This window comes from Peromyscus maniculatus, chromosome 4 (genome assembly GCF_049852395.1).
Source record: "Peromyscus maniculatus bairdii isolate BWxNUB_F1_BW_parent chromosome 4, HU_Pman_BW_mat_3.1, whole genome shotgun sequence".
Classification (NCBI taxonomy): Eukaryota; Metazoa; Chordata; class Mammalia; order Rodentia; family Cricetidae; genus Peromyscus; species Peromyscus maniculatus.
In genome coordinates, this window is record NC_134855.1 from 133,856,356 (window position 1) to 133,874,255 (window position 17,900).

General features: G+C 54.7%; 2 protein-coding genes across 7 annotated transcripts; one reads left to right on the plus strand and one right to left on the minus strand.

Moving 5' to 3' along the window:
* Positions 1 to 2,649: 2,649 nt before the first annotated feature.
* On the minus strand, positions 2,650 to 17,473 carry Necab3 (N-terminal EF-hand calcium binding protein 3). 4 transcript variants are annotated; one of them, XM_006992837.4, is made up of 13 exons: positions 17,317 to 17,473; positions 15,613 to 15,637; positions 14,374 to 14,482; positions 13,707 to 13,732; positions 13,441 to 13,538; positions 5,698 to 5,834; positions 5,323 to 5,441; positions 5,082 to 5,161; positions 4,926 to 4,979; positions 4,474 to 4,586; positions 4,235 to 4,312; positions 3,504 to 3,595; positions 2,650 to 3,409 (listed from the first exon to the last, which is right to left on the minus strand). In XM_006992837.4, exons 1-13 carry the CDS (start codon positions 17,416 to 17,418, stop codon positions 3,381 to 3,383), a joined length of 1,062 nt encoding a protein of 353 aa, XP_006992899.1. In that variant the 5' UTR covers positions 17,419 to 17,473; the 3' UTR covers positions 2,650 to 3,380. The 4 variants fall into 4 exon arrangements, with proteins under 4 accessions (XP_006992899.1, XP_006992898.1, XP_015841905.1 ...); XM_006992836.4 differs by having other exon boundaries at positions 4,926 to 5,161; XM_015986419.3 differs by lacking the exons at positions 15,613 to 15,637; positions 17,317 to 17,473 and adding an exon at positions 14,074 to 14,216 and having other exon boundaries at positions 14,374 to 14,483.
* Positions 7,479 to 12,086, plus strand: LOC102907283 (actin-like protein 10). 3 transcript variants are annotated; one of them, XM_042276550.2, is made up of 3 exons: positions 7,479 to 7,613; positions 7,845 to 7,943; positions 11,453 to 12,086. In XM_042276550.2, exons 1-3 carry the CDS (start codon positions 7,488 to 7,490, stop codon positions 11,969 to 11,971), a joined length of 744 nt encoding a protein of 247 aa, XP_042132484.2. In that variant the 5' UTR covers positions 7,479 to 7,487; the 3' UTR covers positions 11,972 to 12,086. The 3 variants fall into 3 exon arrangements, with proteins under 3 accessions (XP_042132484.2, XP_015841907.2, XP_042132485.2); XM_015986421.3 differs by lacking the exon at positions 11,453 to 12,086 and adding an exon at positions 8,126 to 8,588; XM_042276551.2 differs by lacking the exons at positions 7,479 to 7,613; positions 7,845 to 7,943 and having other exon boundaries at positions 8,659 to 12,086.
* Positions 17,474 to 17,900: the final 427 nt, after the last annotated feature.

A 17,900-nucleotide genomic window follows, 5' to 3' on the forward strand; every position in this document is an offset into this window, starting at 1 on the left:
GCAGCTGCCTGGGGCCTGGCCTTCTCTCTGATGCTCCGTCTTCACTCTGTCCCTTTTGCCTCTTTCTGTGGCTCTTCTGTTCCCCCCCACCACCTCTCCATCCACTAAGATCCCCTGCTTGGCAAACTCAAGCCAAGTTCCTCTCTCCTAGAGGCCTCTGAAGCAGGATTGATTCCCTCCACCTGCAGTCCCCCCCCCGTCCCCCCCCCCCCCCCCCGCCAACGGCAAGGGAGCAAGGATATAGATGGGTTATGAAATAAGAGTTAGTTGGGCCTGGTAGCAAAGGCCTCTAATCTCAGCATCTCAGGAGGCTGAGGCAGGAGCATCAAAAGTTCAAGGCTTGCATTGGAAACTTGCTGAGATCCTATCACCTAACTGAAAGTTAAAACAGAAGTCAGACATGGCAGAGCACGGTGAGGCAGGAGGATCAACCAAGTTTCACACTATCCAAACTAAGAAAAAATGAAAAGGCTGAGGCTGTAGCTCTGTAGAACAGCACCCATGTAATGTATGAGGCCTTGGGTTCAATCACCAGTATTTCAAAAGAATAAAATAAAAATAATAACCCCAGCACTTGAAAGGCAAAGGGCAGGGGGATCTCTGAGTTCAAGCTACATAATGAAGACCCTGTCTAAAAACAACCAAACAACCTCAAGGCCAGGTCTAGGTCTAGGCCTGTCCCCACACTTAGGAAGCTGAAGCAGGAGGATCTCAGCAAGTGCAAGGCTTAGCTGAGGACCTTGTCTCAAAAGTTAACTCAGGTCGGTTGGTGGTGGCGTATGCCTTTAATCCCAGCACTCGGGAGGCAGAAGCAGGCGGATTTCTGTGAGTTCGAGGCCAGCCTGGGCTACAGAGTGAGTTCCAGGAAAGGCGCCAAAGCTATGTAGAGAAACTGTCTTGAAAGGAAAAAAAAAAAAAAAGGTGAAAAAAAGTTAACTCAGTGCTGAACAGTAAACATCCTGGGACATCAGATTAAGAATGCTCCCCTTAAGCCAGGCATGGTGGCCCACACCTCTGATCCCAGCACTAGGGAGGCAGAGGCAGGTGGGTCTCTGTTTATAAAGATCAAGGCCAGCCTGGTCTACAAAACGAGTTTCAGGACAGCCAGGGCTGTCACACAGAGAAAGCCTGTCTCAAAAAACCAAAAAAAAAAAAAAAAGAGGACGACGAAAGAAGAGGAAGGAGGAGGAGGAACAAAAGAAAGAAGAGGGAGGGAGGAAGGAAGAGGGAAGGAAAAAGAGGATAATAATAATATAATAATAATAATAATAATAAACGCTCCCCTGCAGAGGAGCTGGCTGAGGTTTTTAGCATCTTTAAGACATTAATGGGGCCAGGTGCAGTGGTAGGAAGAGCACAATCTCCAGGCCAACCTGGGCTACATGGTAAGATCTCGTCTCAAAAACAAAGCAAGGGGCTGGTGAGCTAGCTCAGTCAGTAAAGTTTTTAAGACGACCTGAGTTCAATCCCCAGAACCCTTATTTTTAAAAAGCATTAAACTAGAACCTGAGGAACCACACCCCAGGTTGTCCTTGGCCAATACATACACACAACACACAGACGGTGATGGGTTTTGGTGATGTGGGTTTTTCCCTTGTTGTTCTGTGGATCCCAAGGCTTGTCCACTGCAAGCATGTCTGCTGCCGCTCATGCCTTAGTTGTGGGGGTTTGTTATTACTGTTGGTTTGGAGGACTGAGAGCAGGGATCATTCCTCACACACTGGTTCCCTCTGGAAGGAGACACTGAAACCACAGTGTGGGTAACAAACCTCCCCAAGGAGGCCCAGGGTCCATGTGGAACAGACATTGGTAGCACATTCTGGAGCCTGCCGGTTCAGGTGTTAGCCTCAAGGGAGAACCACAGAAAAGACGCTGCCCGAAGGCCAGATCTGCACTCTTGCCCGCAGGGATGCTTTTCTGGCCACACCCCAGCATCCAGCAAGGATCCGGCAGTCAAGCACACAGGGACATGGATAAAGCAGCATTAAGACCCAGGCCACCAGCCTTGGCTTCAAACCTACTGCAGCTTCCACAGTGAAGCTCCTTTAAGGGCCCTGCCTCCTCAGCTGTACCCCCAGGATGGTCTTGGTACCCTTTCCCCTGGCCTCGGTATCCTTTGTTTGGCTTCCCTTGGTTAACTGGAGTTGCCACTCAGAGCTTGGGATCCTCACATGTGAGACAGGTGACATCCATTCCGTGCTCTTGTGGTACCATGCTCCTTCCTATAGAGCATCACTTAAGGTGTCCCGTTAGTTACTTCTCAGTCTTGTCCTGTAGGAGTTCCCCTGCCTTGCTATGGCTGGTAGGATTCCTGGATATGCTATTAGGAGACAGTGGTGAGGACAGGCTAGCTTGGCAGGTTCTGGCATGAAATAGGTCCACTCAGGAATCCAACCTGCTCTTAGGAACACCGAGAAGGCTCTGTAGGGTGGAGCTGAGCTTGGACTTCCCATTCATCTTTCTCATGCAGGGCTCTGGAAGCAGGGTCTGGGGTGTAGCCTTGAGCTGAGAGTGATGATGAAGCTTCCTCTGCCTGTGAGGCAGCTTTAGCTGGGAACCAACTGAAACTTCCTTCCCTGAGTTCTGCATATAGGTGGCCAGGAAAGCCTGGCCTGACCAAGAGAGAGAAGAGAGACAGACAGACAGAGGCAACACCACAAGCGACCACCAACTTTATTGCCTCTGTGCTGGGGTCCCACACTTGGGTTCAGAGATCTCTGGGGGCAACAGGGAACTCTAGGCACAAATTATTGCTACTCTGCAAGGTCTTCTTGGGGCTTCTCATAATGCCCTGAGAGTGGGTGGGGTGAGAGCATGCAAATGATATGCAGATGACATGCAAACCAACCCAGGATCCTCCAGAGGTCTCTGGTACAGCCACTGATGCTAGAAATTCTAGGGCTGACCCAGAAGTGTGATAAACACCCAGGTTTCTACTCTGCACTATGGACTGAGTTGGCCTAGCCTTGGGGGTCAAGGTTCCAGGGTTTGAGGGGGTCCCTGAGCATCAGCCCTGGTTCTGCCACTGGTTGAGGAAGAACAGAAACCTAACCCCAAAACAGCAAGCAGAAAGCAGGACACCCCTAGGCAGCCAGAGAGGGAAGGGATCTGCCTGGGTCATACAGCAAGGCAGAGGAAAGGGGGACCAGAATCTGGGCTTCCTAGGTCAGGCAGAAGCCCGGGTGCTTGGAAGCTACAAACAGTAAAAGAAATAAAGAAGCAAGCAGCCCAGACCCTAAGCCCTGTGCTGAAACCCTCTACCAGCTCATCAGGCCCTCGGCCTGAGAATAGGCAGGCTCCTTGGTCTTAGTGTCGAGTTGACCAACGCAGAAGGTTCTAGAGTGATAGGCTGCAGAGTCACCAGCTTAAGCAGACCCAACTCAGTTATTATTCATAATCCACCAGGAGGCTGTGGGTGAGAGGTTGGGGGGTTAGGAGTTATGTGGGGGCTGCCCCTCCTGGGTCTGCCCCCACGGCTGTTTGGAGCACAGGGTAACGCGCACCTGGGAAGAACACAGTGGTGAGGGTGTCTGGGACCTGCAGGTGATCGATGAGGGTGCGCTGGAAGGCCTTGCTGCAGGGCGACTGCTGGTGCCTGGAAGGGCCATGGGAGAGACAGAGGCTGCAGCCCTCTACTCTTAGGTCAGTGCTCTGGGTTACCCAAGGTTAGTCCTGTTGCCTGCACGCAGACACCAACCCTTCCTCTGCTGGTTCTACCCCCTGTCTTCCCCCTCAGTAAAATGGGAACAAGGTACCTACATCACTAGACTACTGCAGGGACTAAATGAAGGCACCTAGCACAGGGGGCATACACTGAGTTTATGTTAGACAGCGTCGTGTTAGATATATAGTCCAGGCTGGCCTTAAATCATTGATCCTCCTGCCTCTGCCTTCCAAGTGCTGGGATTTTAGGTTTGTGCCACCATGGCCAACTTGTGTTATTTTATCTGTGGTTTTGGTTTGTTTGTTTGTTTTGAGATGGGGCTTTGCTGAATTTGCTTTGTAGCCCAGGCTGGCCTTGAACTCTGAGCTCTCTTGCCTCTACCTTCAGTGTTGATACAGCAGGCATGCACTCAATACCTAATTTGCATTCATTCTTTACACATCTGGGACCCAGATGTGTTAGATAAGTTATTTTAAGTTGCACAGCCAGTGAGCAAGAAAATAGGACTTGAACCTGGTTTGAACCCCTCCAGAGCCCATTCTTAGTGTCAGATGTTAATCCACCACTCACCTTCTCCAGGAGGCTTCATCCTGCCAGAACTCATATAGGGTGAAGGCAGCATGGTCTAGCATCTTCTGGGCAGACACACTGCAGAGCCAAAGAGGAAGCCAGGCTGGACCAGGAAGTGACCACCATTGCCTAGCTGCCAAGGGTCTCACGGGAGCCCTGCTCAGCGTACCCAGCCCACCGTCCCCCCCCTGCTCACTCCTGCCCCCCTCAGCCACCCCACTGGCTAGTCAGGGACTCACTGCAGACAATGGCTCTGGGCCCCTGTGAAGTTCATGTAGCAGCACAGGGCACGATGGAAATCCTGCAGGGCATCCTCTGCCACCTGTACCTGCCTCTGCGCCACAAGGATGTGCTGGCAAGAGAGCAGCTAGTCACTGCGGCAAGCTGGCCTCAGAGTAGAACCTCGCCCTTCTAATAGGGTTCAGATCTGCCCCCTGTGGGATGGTCCCCACAACCAACAAGACCTCCCAGCATCTTTGACTCCATCCTCCAGGAGAGCCATTGACTCCCTCTGCTGTACCACCTCCTGCTGTGCCTCTACCCTCCATCCCTACCTCAGGCCTGACTTTCAGAGATACAGGTGAGAGAACAGAAGACCTAAGAAGGTCATAGAGCAAGCACTAGCACCTGCCTACCAGGTCTGAGTGGAGAGCCATTACCCTTCTTCCTGGGTACTCCTTCCCAAGCTCACCGAGTCAGGACCCTTGGCCAGGTCCTCTTCATGCAGGGGTTCCAGCCGGGGTGCCTGCAAGGGACACAGACTATAGGCCAAGCCTCTAACATGTATTGGTGTGGGCAGGTGCCACAGAAGTCCTCCCTGAGGGGCACTGGCCCCCCAGCCACGTACCTTGCATTCCAGCTGGTCTATGAGCTCCTGGAGGCGGTTGACCTGCAGCCGCCACTGCTGCTCGGCCTCTGAAGTCCACCCTGACAGGGGGACCAGGAGGACATCAGCCAGCGGCCCCTGAAGCTGGGAGTCCTCTCAGGGTGAACTGGGAACAGTGGCAGAGCAAAGCCCTGACAGAATAGGCGATACCACATCTTCCCTGGACTCTGTGCCACCAAATCCTACCCTGCCACAAGCACACCTGTGTCAGAGGATCCAGGAGACCAGGCTGGTGACCAGCTGATGCTCCTCAAGGCTCTGCGTCCTGCCCGCCGGCTGCTCCGGGACCTACTCTGCACTTCCATATTTTCTTCATCGGACCTAGAAAATAGGTCAGCCTGCTATCCCTAGACCCATAGGGTCAAGGACTGGGATTCCAGCACAGGACCAAGCTTAGGTGGGGCAAGACAGGTCTCCTAGGTCTTTGAAGCCCAGCCCCTAAACCACCAGCTCATGGACTCCCTGCCAAGAAGGTGGCCTCCAGACAGCTGGGTGGACCATGGCACTGCAGAGTTTGGAATGCAGGAACAAAAGTCACTCACACACCAGACCGCAGGCCAACAGCACTCTCACGTACCGCTGACCTCGGGCCTGGGCCTCCAAGGTGTCTGATGCCCCCTCCAGGGAGCTCTGCAGGGCTTGGAGCTGATTCACAGTCTCTCGAAGCAGGAATCGTGTGACAAACTGGTCCACCTTGGAGGCCTGCTCATACTCCTGTGGGCAGGGCGGAGAGGTGTGATTGAAGAGGTAGCTTACCTTGCTGTCTGCCTGTGTCCTGCTCATCAGAGCAGCAGCAAAAGTGGAAGATGCAGGGTGTGCAGGCCCAACACAAGGCTGTCACTCTCTTTCTAGTTTTGTTTTGAGACAGGGTCTTAGTTTTTAGCACAGGCTGAATTCATGATCATCCTGCCTATACCTCCCCAGTACTAGAATTAAAGGTGGGCCCCTCTGTGCCCAGCTTCTAAGGCCCCTTTCCTGATCTGGACTGGGGTTTTTTCATCCTGGCAGGTATGAAGCTGACTCATATGGATCACAGCCCACCAGGACACTGGTTTTCCTGGATCTCAATTTCTCTTCTCTGTTAAGACTCATCGGCATCTTTGCCACAGCCAGTGATGCTCCTGGGCACAGCCAGACAGGGTGAAGGTGCAGGGCAGTAAGGCCAGTTTTACACTTGGTACAAAATGATGTGTGATATGGCTTCTTTCTGACCTTCTGGACCCAAACTCACAATCTGCATATGCGTTTGTTTTTTCTCTCATTATTCCATTCACCAATCTATGTAACCAACATTTACTGCATGGATTTTGCTAAACGCTACATATTCAAGACATCCAGGTCACTGAACACACACACACACACACACACACACACACACACACACACACACACACACACACACACACACACACACGCCTGACCTGACCCCAGTCCACACAGCCAGCCTCCCCTCAGTTCCTTGAACAGGGAGGCTGGCCTTGCATCTTGGGATACTCACACTCCTCGGCTGCTTTCCCTTGTGCATCCATTTCTCCACCAGACTGAACTGAGGTCCCCTCAGGTACTTGCTACATAGGGCTAAGCCTAGTGCCCGCAGTCAGAGCTCTCAGTCTGAAAATGCCACTACTACTGTGGAACATATCGTTAGTAATCTGCCTAGCTACATACCTGGACAGTCAGGATGCCTTAGAAGTCCTCACCCCCACCACACTCCCAAACCTAAGCTGGGAATCCTGGGGAGCCATGAAGAGCCAGGCCTCACAGCACCATCTGTCATGAGCTTCATTTCTTGCCTGTCACCTGCCTTGGCTCAACCAAGATGGTACCTTCTGGACCAAACTTAAAACAAATGGGATAGAATAGTGCCTGGTGCCTGTTCTGAAGACTGGGGGTTCTGTTGCCATGACATCTTTTCAGTAACTTCCCTTTGAGGTATAAGAGAGCTGATCAATTTTCTGCTGCTCTGCAACCAAAAAACCTGGTTGGCAGAACCACCCACCCCATGCCAGACTCATCCCAAGAATTCCATTTAACCATCATAATTTGTAGGAACCATAGTTGACTCCACTTGGTACCTGGGGCCTCGCGAGGTTGAACCTTAGCCAAGGTTAAGCATCTAATTAGTGGCAGGCCAGGATTCAAATTAAAGCCACAGAGATTTCCCTCTCCGCAGCTGGGAAGCTGAGACCAGAAGAGGTCATAGACAGTGACTACAGGGGGTTCCAAGGGGGAGCCGAGCTTCGGTGCGGTGAGGTCACTTGTGAGCTCACAATGCTGTTCACTTGGTGGGGCGGGGCCAAACGGGCCCCTGGGTAGAGGGCAGGGCCGAGGCAGCATGGGCAGTGGCCTCTAGTGAACAGTCCTACCATGGGAAACAGCAGTTCCCACAAGAGGACCAAAGCACCCAGTCAGGCCAGCAAGGACAGGCCGCCTGGCATGGAGAAGGCCCGGCACAAACAGTTCTTCAGCCACCTCAAGCGGAAGAAGCCAAGTGTGAGAACGGGGAGGCCCGAGAGGATGGTGGGTGCTAGAGTCTGTGCCTTTAGACCCAGGGGCATGAGAGGGATTAGAGATCTCTTTAGAGGAGGAGGGCCCGTAAGCCCTATAGGCGGTCTAGGGGTCCCAGAAGCAAGAGCAGAAGGCGGGGCTCTCTTAACCACGGGTCAGGCATGGTGTCGCTGGGACCACAGATGTGGAATATCCTTTACTCCCTCTCTCCTCCAGCCCACAGCTTCACAACACGTCACTTTCCCCTTCTTTCAATGGCGAGAGGCCCCTGACTCGGCCCGGGTGGGTGAGAACCCCCGCATCAAGGCTGGGAAAGTACGCAGTGGATCGGCCTAGGGTGGACGATGGGTTCCTGTGAGGAGGCAGGGGCCCGGGGTGCGGGGTGAACGGCCCTGAAGGCACCGTGGGGTTCGGGAGGTTGGGTCTTCCAGGGGCGCGGGAGTGGCCTCAGACCCTGCCAGGGCGCGTTCTTCCCCCTCAAACCCGCCCACCCCCAGACCAAGATCGTACTGCTTTTCCCGCTGGATAAGCGGCAGCAGCTGGCCGAGGCAGCAGCGGGCCCGTATGTGCGGCCCGGGCGGCCGGCTGAGGATGCGCTCGGCGCCCCGACATGCTTCCCGGCGGTGGCGCCCATGCTGCGTGGGGCAGGCGACGGCGTGGACAGGCGCGAAGGCGCGCGCGCGCGGGAGATGAAAAGGATCCTGGTGCTGCTGCTGCAGCTGGACGCGCGGCTGCAGGAGGAAGGGCGTCGCGGGGCAGGCGGGCGGGGGGGCGGGGCCAAGGCCCCGCAGGGCTGGCAGCCGCTGTATGCGCATCTGCTGACCCACCGCGAAGCCTGCGGTGAAGGCGACCCCCGCGAGGAGCAGCCGCGCAAGCGGCGCCGCTGCCCTCGCCCGCGGCCCTGAGTGCCTGGCGAGGCCCCCAGCGCCAGGGCTCTGCTCAATAAAGAGCACATAGCAACCTGGGCGTCTGCCACCTCTGTCCCTGCCGTCGGATCCAGGGTCAAAGCTGAGGCCCCGGGTGAGTAGGTACTTAACACAGCCACCACCACGACCTGGAGCTAGGGCTGCTTTTAACTTATCTCTGTAGCACAAAGGTCAGCTCATGCCAGATCTACAGGCTCAAGGTGAGCTTAAATAATCTATACTTGGCTACGCTTGAAAGAACCTGTTTCTAGCAAAGGCTTGAGGTCTCCCAAGAGTCCTCAACGTTCAAAAATCCCTCTTAGGTGGCGGGAGAGTCCCAGGCTGCTATCAGACATCATACCAGGAAGAACAGCTAGGCTGGTCAGCCATGGTGGTGTGGAACCTCAGATTCTGCCTATGGCAACACACTCAAGAAGAGGGGTTTGAGCCTCTGGTCACTCTTTCCTGCCTGACAGTGATCAGTAACTCCCAAGCATTCAACTCCTCAAATTTTAAGGTCTCTTAGTCAAAGCGCTTTCCTCCCGAGGTACCCAGTTCTATTCTCTACCCCACATGTAGCCAGAAGCTTCTTCCAAACTACTAATCTGTCTGAGGCAGTTCATTCTCCCTGCTCATAGTTCCCAGTTTCTCCACTATCCCCACTAAAGCCCAAGGCTAAAATTAAAATTGGCTTGTGCACTCAGCTGCCCAGTGCCTTCCCTTAGCCCTCTCAGTGCTTTCCCATGCTCTTCCGTGCTGACATGGCACCAGTGGTCTCCAGTGTCAGGCCTACTCCTGCATCACTCCCCAGAGGAGCAGCATGCTTGGGCAGAAGCCAGCAGCTGGCTGGATCCCACACCCAGCTTCCAGAATAGACTCTAAAGCGTCTGTCTCCAGTTGTAGGCCAGCTGGGGTGATATTAGCACTCAAGAGGATGGGGGAGGAGGGTCTTGAGTTCAGTACAACAGATTGCTTCAGAAAATAAAAACTGAGTTGACTTTCCTGCCTCACACTGATGACTAACTCAGAATGCTTCCCCCCGGGGCCAGAGGAAGCAGGATGAGGTCTCAGCCCACTAGACCCATAAGCCATGGACTTAAGGATGTACTTCTGTCACTGTCCACAGCTTGAATCATGCTGGAAAATGTGTGACCTATGCACAGCATAGTACCTATTTACTTGAGAGGTAATTGCCCTGCCGAAGGGTTCTCAGCACATGCACGCTTGGTCCAAAGTGGTTCTATCATCCCCTTCCCCAGGACTGTAATTAGGAACTTGAAGAGATCTTCCCAGTTAACCACAACCCTATGGTTAGATTCTTTTCCTAAGACCCATTTCGTCCTTGTGATCCAGAAAACACCCAATATCTGTGTGATCCTTATTTTAGCTTAAGTGCATCTGAGTCCTATGTGTAAATGGTCCTAAAGAAAATAAGTCTATTCAGGAGGTGAGGCTCATTGCTACCTTTTGGAGGAAGAAACACCACAAAGAAGGATTTGGGGGGCTGGAGAGATGGCTCAGTGGTTAAGAGCACCAGCTGCTCTTCCAGGGGTCCTGAGTTCAACTCCCAGAAACCACATGGTGGCTCACAACCATCTGCAATGAGATCTGGTGCCCTCTTCTGGCATATAGACAGAACACTGTATACATAATAGATAAATCTTTTAAAAAAACAAAAACCAAGGATTTGGACTTGTGAAGGTTATGTGAACTTCAGAACTGAAGGGGTCAGGCCAGACCCCCTGTGTGGCTATCAGGGCTGAGCATAAGGAAGTCGTCCTTGTAGCCGTAGACGTGTGGTTGAGAGCTTTCTCTATAGATCTGAGGCAGAAGGGCTGCACATGTGGCTGGAGTACACAGATACTCCAAGCATTTGGGAGGAAGGACTAACAGGCTGTGTTGGTCAGCCAGGCCCCTATTATGGGCTCCCAAATGGCGGCCACCAGCCCCGTGCAGGAGGAAGGGGGTGGGGAGCACGACCAGACTGAGGTCATAATGAGCCCAATCTAAGTTCCTTTCTTCTCGAACTATTCTTTCCCACCTCCACAGCCAGGTAACTCTCTAGCCTAGCTAGGTGACCTGCCAAGAGACTTCCTAGGAAGCCGGGACTCTGGGACCCTAAGGAGGAATTAAGTACTGACCAAGAGGGCCACATCCCAGCTTTGGGGTGGAGCCACAAAAAGGAACCGCCACTCTAAGAGGCGGGGCCTCGTAGTCAGAGGCGGAGCTGAGAACTGAGGGCTGGTTATCTGCCCGGAAGGCCCTCAGGGCTCTGGGGCACACTGAGCCCAGAAGGTGGCGTCGGCGCACAGGACCCGCCGCGCCCACAGGCTGCCTTCACTGGACCACGTTGCGGTGGTGGTAGACCAAGGCTCGGGCTTCACCAAGGCAGGCTTCGCGGGGGAGATCCAGCCGCGTGTTGTGCTGAAGAGCTCCAGTCTGATGTCAAGCTGGGACCGGCCCGTGCTGCCCGGAGCACCCGGCTGCGAGCTGGCGGGAGGCGTGGCGCGTGCACACCCCATCAAGCACGGCGTGGTGGTGGACTGGGACGCCCTGGAGGGACTGTGGGAGCGCCTAATGGTGGGATGCCTGCAGGTTCGCCCGGAGCAGTGGCCTGTGCTGGTGAGCGACTCGCCATCAGCACCCCCGGAGGGCAGAGAAAAGGTGGCTGAACTGCTGTTCGAGGCCCTGACAGTACCCGCGTGCCACATGGCCAGCACGGCACTGCTGGCACTCTGCTCCACCGGAGCCTTCAGTGGGCTGGCTATGGAGGCGGGCGCAGGCGTGTGCCACGCCACACCCGTCTACGCAGGTCACTCATGGCACAATGCCACCTTCAGTCTGAACGTGGCAGGCAGCACCCTGTCGCGCTACTTTCGAGACCTGCTGGTGACAGCATCTCCTGATCTCCCCCCGCAGGCTCTGCCCCGCAAGACCGTTACACAGCTCAAGAAACGCTGCTGCTATGTGTCCCTGGATTTCCAGGGTGACATCTGTGACCCTGCCCGCCACCAGAGGGCCTGTTTTTGCCTGGGCAATGGCTGCTACGTCAACCTCGGAAGCGAGCGCTTCCGCTGCCCTGAACCCCTCTTCCAGCCAAGTCTCCTAGGCCACTCGGAGCCAGGACTGCCCACACTGGCCTTCCAGGCACTGCAGAAGATACCCACTACACTGCGGACACGGCTGGCCAATACGGTGGTGCTGGCTGGTGGTTCCACCCTTTTCCCCGGCTTTGTGGAGCGCATGAATCTGGAGCTACAGGCACAGTGCCGGAAGCATGGGTACCGGGCCTGCCTGGTGGCTCAGCCTGGGCGCAGCACGGCTGTGTGGACTGGAGGTTCCATGATGGCCTCCTTGCACTCCTTCCAGTGCCGCTGGATGACGCGGGCCATGTACGAGGAGTGTGGCCCTTTTCTGGTGCGAGAAGTGTTCGACTGAGTTTTCTACTGAAACAGAATGCACGGTGCCACCAGGGGTACTGCAGGAACCGAGGGGGCAATGCTGTCCTAACATGGAGAATCGGATAAACAGATTGAAGTGTTTGCAGCTGCAACTGGCGGGGTTATATGTGGATGGGCTGCCCTTTGCCCTTTGGGGGCTAACACTGACCCTCATTTCACTTTCATTTCATACCCAAACCACCAGTTCAGAGAACGTCACTCCAGCAGGGCCAGGCTCAAAGACCAACACTTGGAAAAACTAACCCTTACATGAGGGAACGAGAAGCCTGTCCCTAGCTGTGTGCTCGGGTGACCCTTGAAGCTCTCAGTTTTCCCTGGTCTGTAGAAAGTGGGGTCAGAGGGCAGTGATTAGCATGTGCAAGATCTCAGGGTCTATCCTCACGTACCAAAACAAAAACAAACAAAACGGAGAGTCAGGTAAGGCCCCAGACCTGTTCACACCACCCCCAGAAGGGGGAGCAGTTCGCTCTAGTTTTTGAGACAGGATCTCAACTATATGCCCAGTCTGGGTTCAGTCTCAAGTTCTCCTGCCTCTTCCAAGTGTTGGTGTTAAAAGTGTAAGCTACTACCAGGCAGTGGCGCTGCACGCCTTTAATCCCAAGCACTCAGGAGGCAGAGGCGGGTGGTTCTCTGTGAGTTCAAGGCCAGCCTGGCCTATAGAGCAAGTTCCAAGACAGCCAGGGCTACACAGAGAAACCATCTCCAAAAAGAAGAAAGTATAAGGTAATACCTAATCCTGGCAGAGACAGTTCTTAACACATAAAGGGAGGGGGTTTTGTTTGTTTGTTTGTTTGTTTGTTTTGGGGGGTTTTGTTTTTTGTTGTTGGTTTTTTTGGTTTGGTTTGGTTTTGGTTTTGGTCACTAAGGGTCTGGAGCCCTGGCTGTCAATACTTGTCTACACAGGTTATAATATAGGCCAACAAACTGGTAGGTGTATATATACACACCTGCCTTCTAACATGTCCTGGGGTTAGGCCCTGCCTCATAGGCTCCATGCACCTGTGGACATGTATGCACTCATCTATGTCCTAGCCCATACCTGCTAGATCTTGGCTTGAGAGCTCCCAGCAATTACATCAGGCCAACAAAAACCTACTATGTTGGCTGAATTGTTTTGGGTACTGGGAACAGAACAAAGAACAAAACACTAGATCTCTGCCTCTTTCTCCCCCAACAGGGTCTCACTCTAATCAGGCTGGCCTGAAACTGACAGCCGCTGTCTCCGGAGTATTAGATTACAGGTGTGAGCCATCATGACCCACTAATTGTTCATTTTCACCTCTGGCTTATAGATGAGGAAACTGCGGATCAGGGAGTAGAGGGTAGTCATTAAGTGGGAAGACCAGAATCTGAACCCAAGCTCCATTTCCTCAGCCCTGAGCCACAGCAGGAAAGAGTCCCACCGGGCCATCATTTCAGGTTCTCATAGGCCCTTCCGGGACTCACCAGCTTTGTTGTGTCCATAGCAGTGAGCACCGCCCGGTTCAGGGACTCCAGTGCAGCCAGCACAGGCCGATAGACACCCAGGTGTTTGGAGAAATAGTCTGTAGGCAGAAAAGGTGCTCAAGGGATCCAGCCCACACCATCTCTCCAGTCTGGAATTCCTCAGCTGCCCCAACCTTCCTATCCCATGAGACTAGCCCACGAAGCATCCCTCACCACACCCACCTGCCCAGGGGCTGAGACTCAAGGGCCAGCATAGGCCTACTCACCACACAGTTTCTCTGTTTCTAAATTGCTGTGAGGGAAAGAGAAAACATCCTTCAGACTCTTAGAACCTGCGCCTGGTGAACTGAACATAGATGCCAGTGTCCCTGTCCCTTTTACTCAGCCTGACATGGTCTCTGTTTGGTGGGGGAGGGGGCAGAAGCACTTCAAAGGGTCAGGCCTTTGAAGCCTTGAGTGCTGATCTAGTCTGGGATATATACACTAAGGAGAAGGGAGGGGAGGGGAGAGGGGGAGGAGCAGCTGTGCACGTTCATGGTGTGTGTGTGTCCCCAGGCGAAGCAGCAGGGAAGGAGTGTACACTTGAACCAGATGTGTGTCTATGGACACGTGGGAAGATGTGTATTCCTGCACCTGCATCCACAGGAGGAGGCAGGCAGAACCCAGCTGTCCTCAGACATCCTCTGCATGGGAATGGAAGGGCTGATCACGGGTGGTGACTCAAGCCTGGTTATTCTGGGGTCCCAGCTGGAAGCAGTGTAGCAACAAGGCTGGAGCTGAAGAAGGTGTAGGTGGGTGGATAAAGTTGGCACTGGGCCCCGGCGTCTCCCCCCACCCCCTGGCCTCCAGAAAGAGCCGTGACAGCAGGGAACACAGTGGGCTGGGACAACCTGGCCAGGCACTGCACGGCAAACCGTCCTCTGTGGTACTCACTCGGTGAGATGCCCATCGACGCCACTGAACAGTTCCCGCAGCTCCGCTGAGCTGAGAACCCCGTCAGCAAAGTAATTCTGGAATTCTTCAAATGAGAGCTTACCATCATCTGGGGAGAGACAAGGCATGGAGTTGGTGTCCTTGGGTCCTGGCTGCATCCTGTCCCTAGATCCAGGCTCCCCAAAGGCCCGACAGCATTCACGCTCACTCAGCCAGGCAGGGTTCTGACCTTAGTGGTGGTCCTAACTGTTTTGGACAAAAGGACAAGAGTTCCCAAAAGTCTATGCTGTAGGAAACAAGACCCACCTTGTACAGGATGCATTTGACTCAATATCAGCCAAATGGAAATATGAGTGAGCAGCCGGGGCACACCAGAGCATGGCTTAGGACTTAGGGACATAGCCCCTGGTCCCATAGACTAGCCTTACCCCAGGTCACAGAAGCAGGTGACCTTTGTAGAGTCCCTTTAACAGTGGGACTCTACAAAGCAGCAGACTGGCTCGGATGAGAATGAGCTTCCCGTCATAGGGAGCATGTAAGCAGAGAGCAGAGGAACAAGATGGTTAAAGATGATGGGATTTGGTCTGAGTGATAAGCAAAGCTGGGGAGGGCCGGAGTCTCTGCCACAGAATGCACTGAGAGCATGTGTCTTAAAATCAATGGTCCCCACCAGTCTGGAGGCTCACAAAAGAACAAACGTGGGGACACAAGGAGGCTGAGACACGAGTCTGTAGTCCCAGGGAGGAGAAGGAAAGTGGAGGTTGAATGGGTGCCCCACCACCTAGTCCAGGGGGTCTAGGGTGATGTATCACACAGATCTGTATCCCAGACCCACCAATTAAAGGCTTCGACAATTGATGCTCTTCTCTGAGCCTCTATTCCTTTGCCTGTGGGATGGAATGAGGAATTCCCACCTAGCAAGCTGTTGTAAGGACATCACAAGGTCTTGGGCAAGCACCCGTCACTGAGCTAAAGTACTGCTTAATAGAAGCCCCCCACCTCCAGGTTCAGGTCACCACGTTTCCCTGCTCCCAGTCTGCACACCATCTGTTCTCTAGGCAGTGTCCCTTGTTTGACCTCCCATTTGGGGGTCTCAAGACTTCACTCTGGGCTGTACCTCCAAGTCCCTAGCTCTCCTACCCTGCCTCACCCCTCCCCCAACACACACACACACACACACACACACACACACACACACACCCCACGGTGTGGGACCCAAAGGGGAGAAGCCGCACTCACCATTCTTGTCTGCTCTGCGAAAAACCTAGGGGACAAAGGGAAATGAGTGGGTGTTGTGAGTGGAGCCAGAGAGGTAGGAGTCCCCCTCCCAGGCCAATGGGGCCCCAGCTGGCTAGCCAGCTCCCCTGCATTGCCTCCCTCCTGCTTAGGGCAGTCCTGCAGGAGTCTCCAGCAAGGTAGCCCAGGAAGCTGGCCCAGCAAGTCCTAATGCTGGCTCCCTCCTGCTGAGGGAGGCGTCACAGTGGGTGGGAGCTCCTGGGCAACTCTGTCCCACAGCTGGAGTCTAGCCTGAGTTCGCGCTGATGTATCAGCCTTTGGCATGGTCCCAGCTTGAGGAAGCCTGGACAGATGGACCAATTTCCATCCTGAGGAGCCACGGAAGCCTCCTCAGACCCGAACCCCGACTCTCCCGTGTGTCCTCCCACAGTCCCCTCCGTTCTCCACCCACCCTCACTAAACAGGCGCTTCCCTCATGCCTGTTGAAGGCTGGCGGGCAGCGGCTACCCCTCTGTGGGGGCTTTGGTTTGCCCACTAGTAGTGAGGGAGTAGCCTGAGTTTAACCCTTTCAAAGCTCGGGAAGAGGCCATCCCACCATAAAGACTGGGCATCTGGGCATACACGTTTGTGTGAGGGGCAAGGAGGGCGGAAGGGTCAGCCGATTTTGTTTGCAGAGGCAGTGATGAAGCAGACACAGCAGCATACTCAAGTTCCTGCCCCTTCTAGGAACCAGTTCTCCAAAGCAGCCAGGCAAAGGGCATCGGGTTCAAGGCCTGAGCAGAACCCCCACAGGCCAGGGTCCTGGCTGCTGAACTCTCCACCCAAGTCCCTCAGAGTCACTGGTCTGGACAGCTAATGTAACCCTTAGGCTGACTCCGAGGTGGCCTGCTACTAGATTGGGATCACACAGCAGCTCAGTATGGCCTGGCTGGGGTAACTGGAATGGGGGTGGGACAGGAGAGCTAAGCTTGGAATAAAGACACTTTCATGCACATCCTACTGTGCCCCTGACTCCATCTGTGACCTGGAACATGTCTCCTCAGGCCTGAAGGACCGTGGTCAAGGTGCTGAGTCACTAGGGCATTGGGGAGGGGGTACAACCTCTCCCCTTGGCAAGGACCTCTGGAGTGGGGGCAGGAGAGGGCCAGGACTGGCTGAGCACATCAGTAAAAGGTTTTTGTTTTTTTTTTTAAAGGTGGGGTGGGGGGCTCAGAGCGGTGGCTGAGTCGGGTCAGGATGCTCTGTAGCCACACAAGGGGGCTTCAACGCTGCCACCTGCTGCCCATGAGAGGAGTCCCTTACCAACTGTAGGACTCTGCCACCCTCGGGGTCAGGCCTGAGGCTTCTGGGGCAGGACAGAGCTCCTTCTAGGTCCAGAGGTTCCCATGGCCCATCAGCCCAGCAGGGGCTGCAGTGGAGCAGGTCAGTGATGTCTGCTGTGACTGAGTGTTGACAGCCCCTAGCCCCACTGGGCACATTTGGGGTGGAGGACAGTAGCACTATTGTGGAGACAAGGAGAGACACGGAGCGGAGCGGCAGGCAGACAATCAGAGGAACACAAAGGCGGGGGATGAGAATAGCAGGGTCACAGATAATCTGGGAGAGGGACCGGAGCAGGCAGAACCAAACAGATGTGGAGGGAGAGACAGAGACACGGAGGACGGAGACTTGGGGAGCCCTGCACCCGCCCACCGGAGCCCTACTCACATCCTGGAAAAGCGCGTGTCCCGCGGCAGGCGCGGGGTGTCGTGGCGGCTGGGGCGCGGGTGGCCGGAGCAAGCACACAGCGAGCAACCCAGCGCACGCCATGGCTCGGAGGCTCGCAAGGCTGCGGGTTGCGGTTCCCAGGCCGCCTAGGCTGGCTGGGGGCGGGGCGCGCGCCCATTGGCTCAAGCGTGGCCCCGCCCCCACCTGGCCTCGGTTTCCCTGCCTGGAAGGGGCTTCCAAAAGGGGCGGGGTAAGGAGCCATCCCTGGGGTTACTGGCAACGACAGCCTGCCAGGAGTTCTACAGGACCAGGCGCTCCACGCAAGTCTGGTGTAGGCAGTCAAAGCTCTAAGTGCAGGAGCCATAACAGGTCAAACCCACAAGCTCGTCACCTCTCGGCATCTGTCAGTAATGGGCGGCCCCCAAGATTGCCAAAGGAATTGTAAATGCTTTGCTCAAAGGACTTAGGGTTTAAAGCACTCTTGGATTCCCAGTCACCGTTCCCTTCTCCCAGACCTCAGCCCCATCACCTCTTCCAAGAAACTTTGGTTTTCTCACTTGCAAGACAGTCCTAGAACACACGCT

Excerpts from the sequence above, each read along its gene's own strand:
- Necab3 (XM_006992836.4), bottom strand. The coding sequence starts at position 17,418 with ATGGCGTGCGCTGGGTTGCTCGCTGTGTGCTTGCTCCGGCCACCCGCG. Across the intron at positions 15,638-17,316 it reads GACACGCGCTTTTCCAGGAT|GTTTTTCGCAGAGCAGACAA; the intron begins GTGAGTAGGGCT and ends TTTGTCCCCTAG. Across the intron at positions 4,587-4,925 it reads TGGCCAAGGGTCCTGACTCG|CACATCCTTGTGGCGCAGAG; the intron begins GTGAGCTTGGGA and ends CTCTCTTGCCAG.
- LOC102907283 (XM_042276551.2), top strand. The coding sequence starts at position 10,976 with ATGTCAAGCTGGGACCGGCCCGTGCTGCCCGGAGCACCCGGCTGCGAG.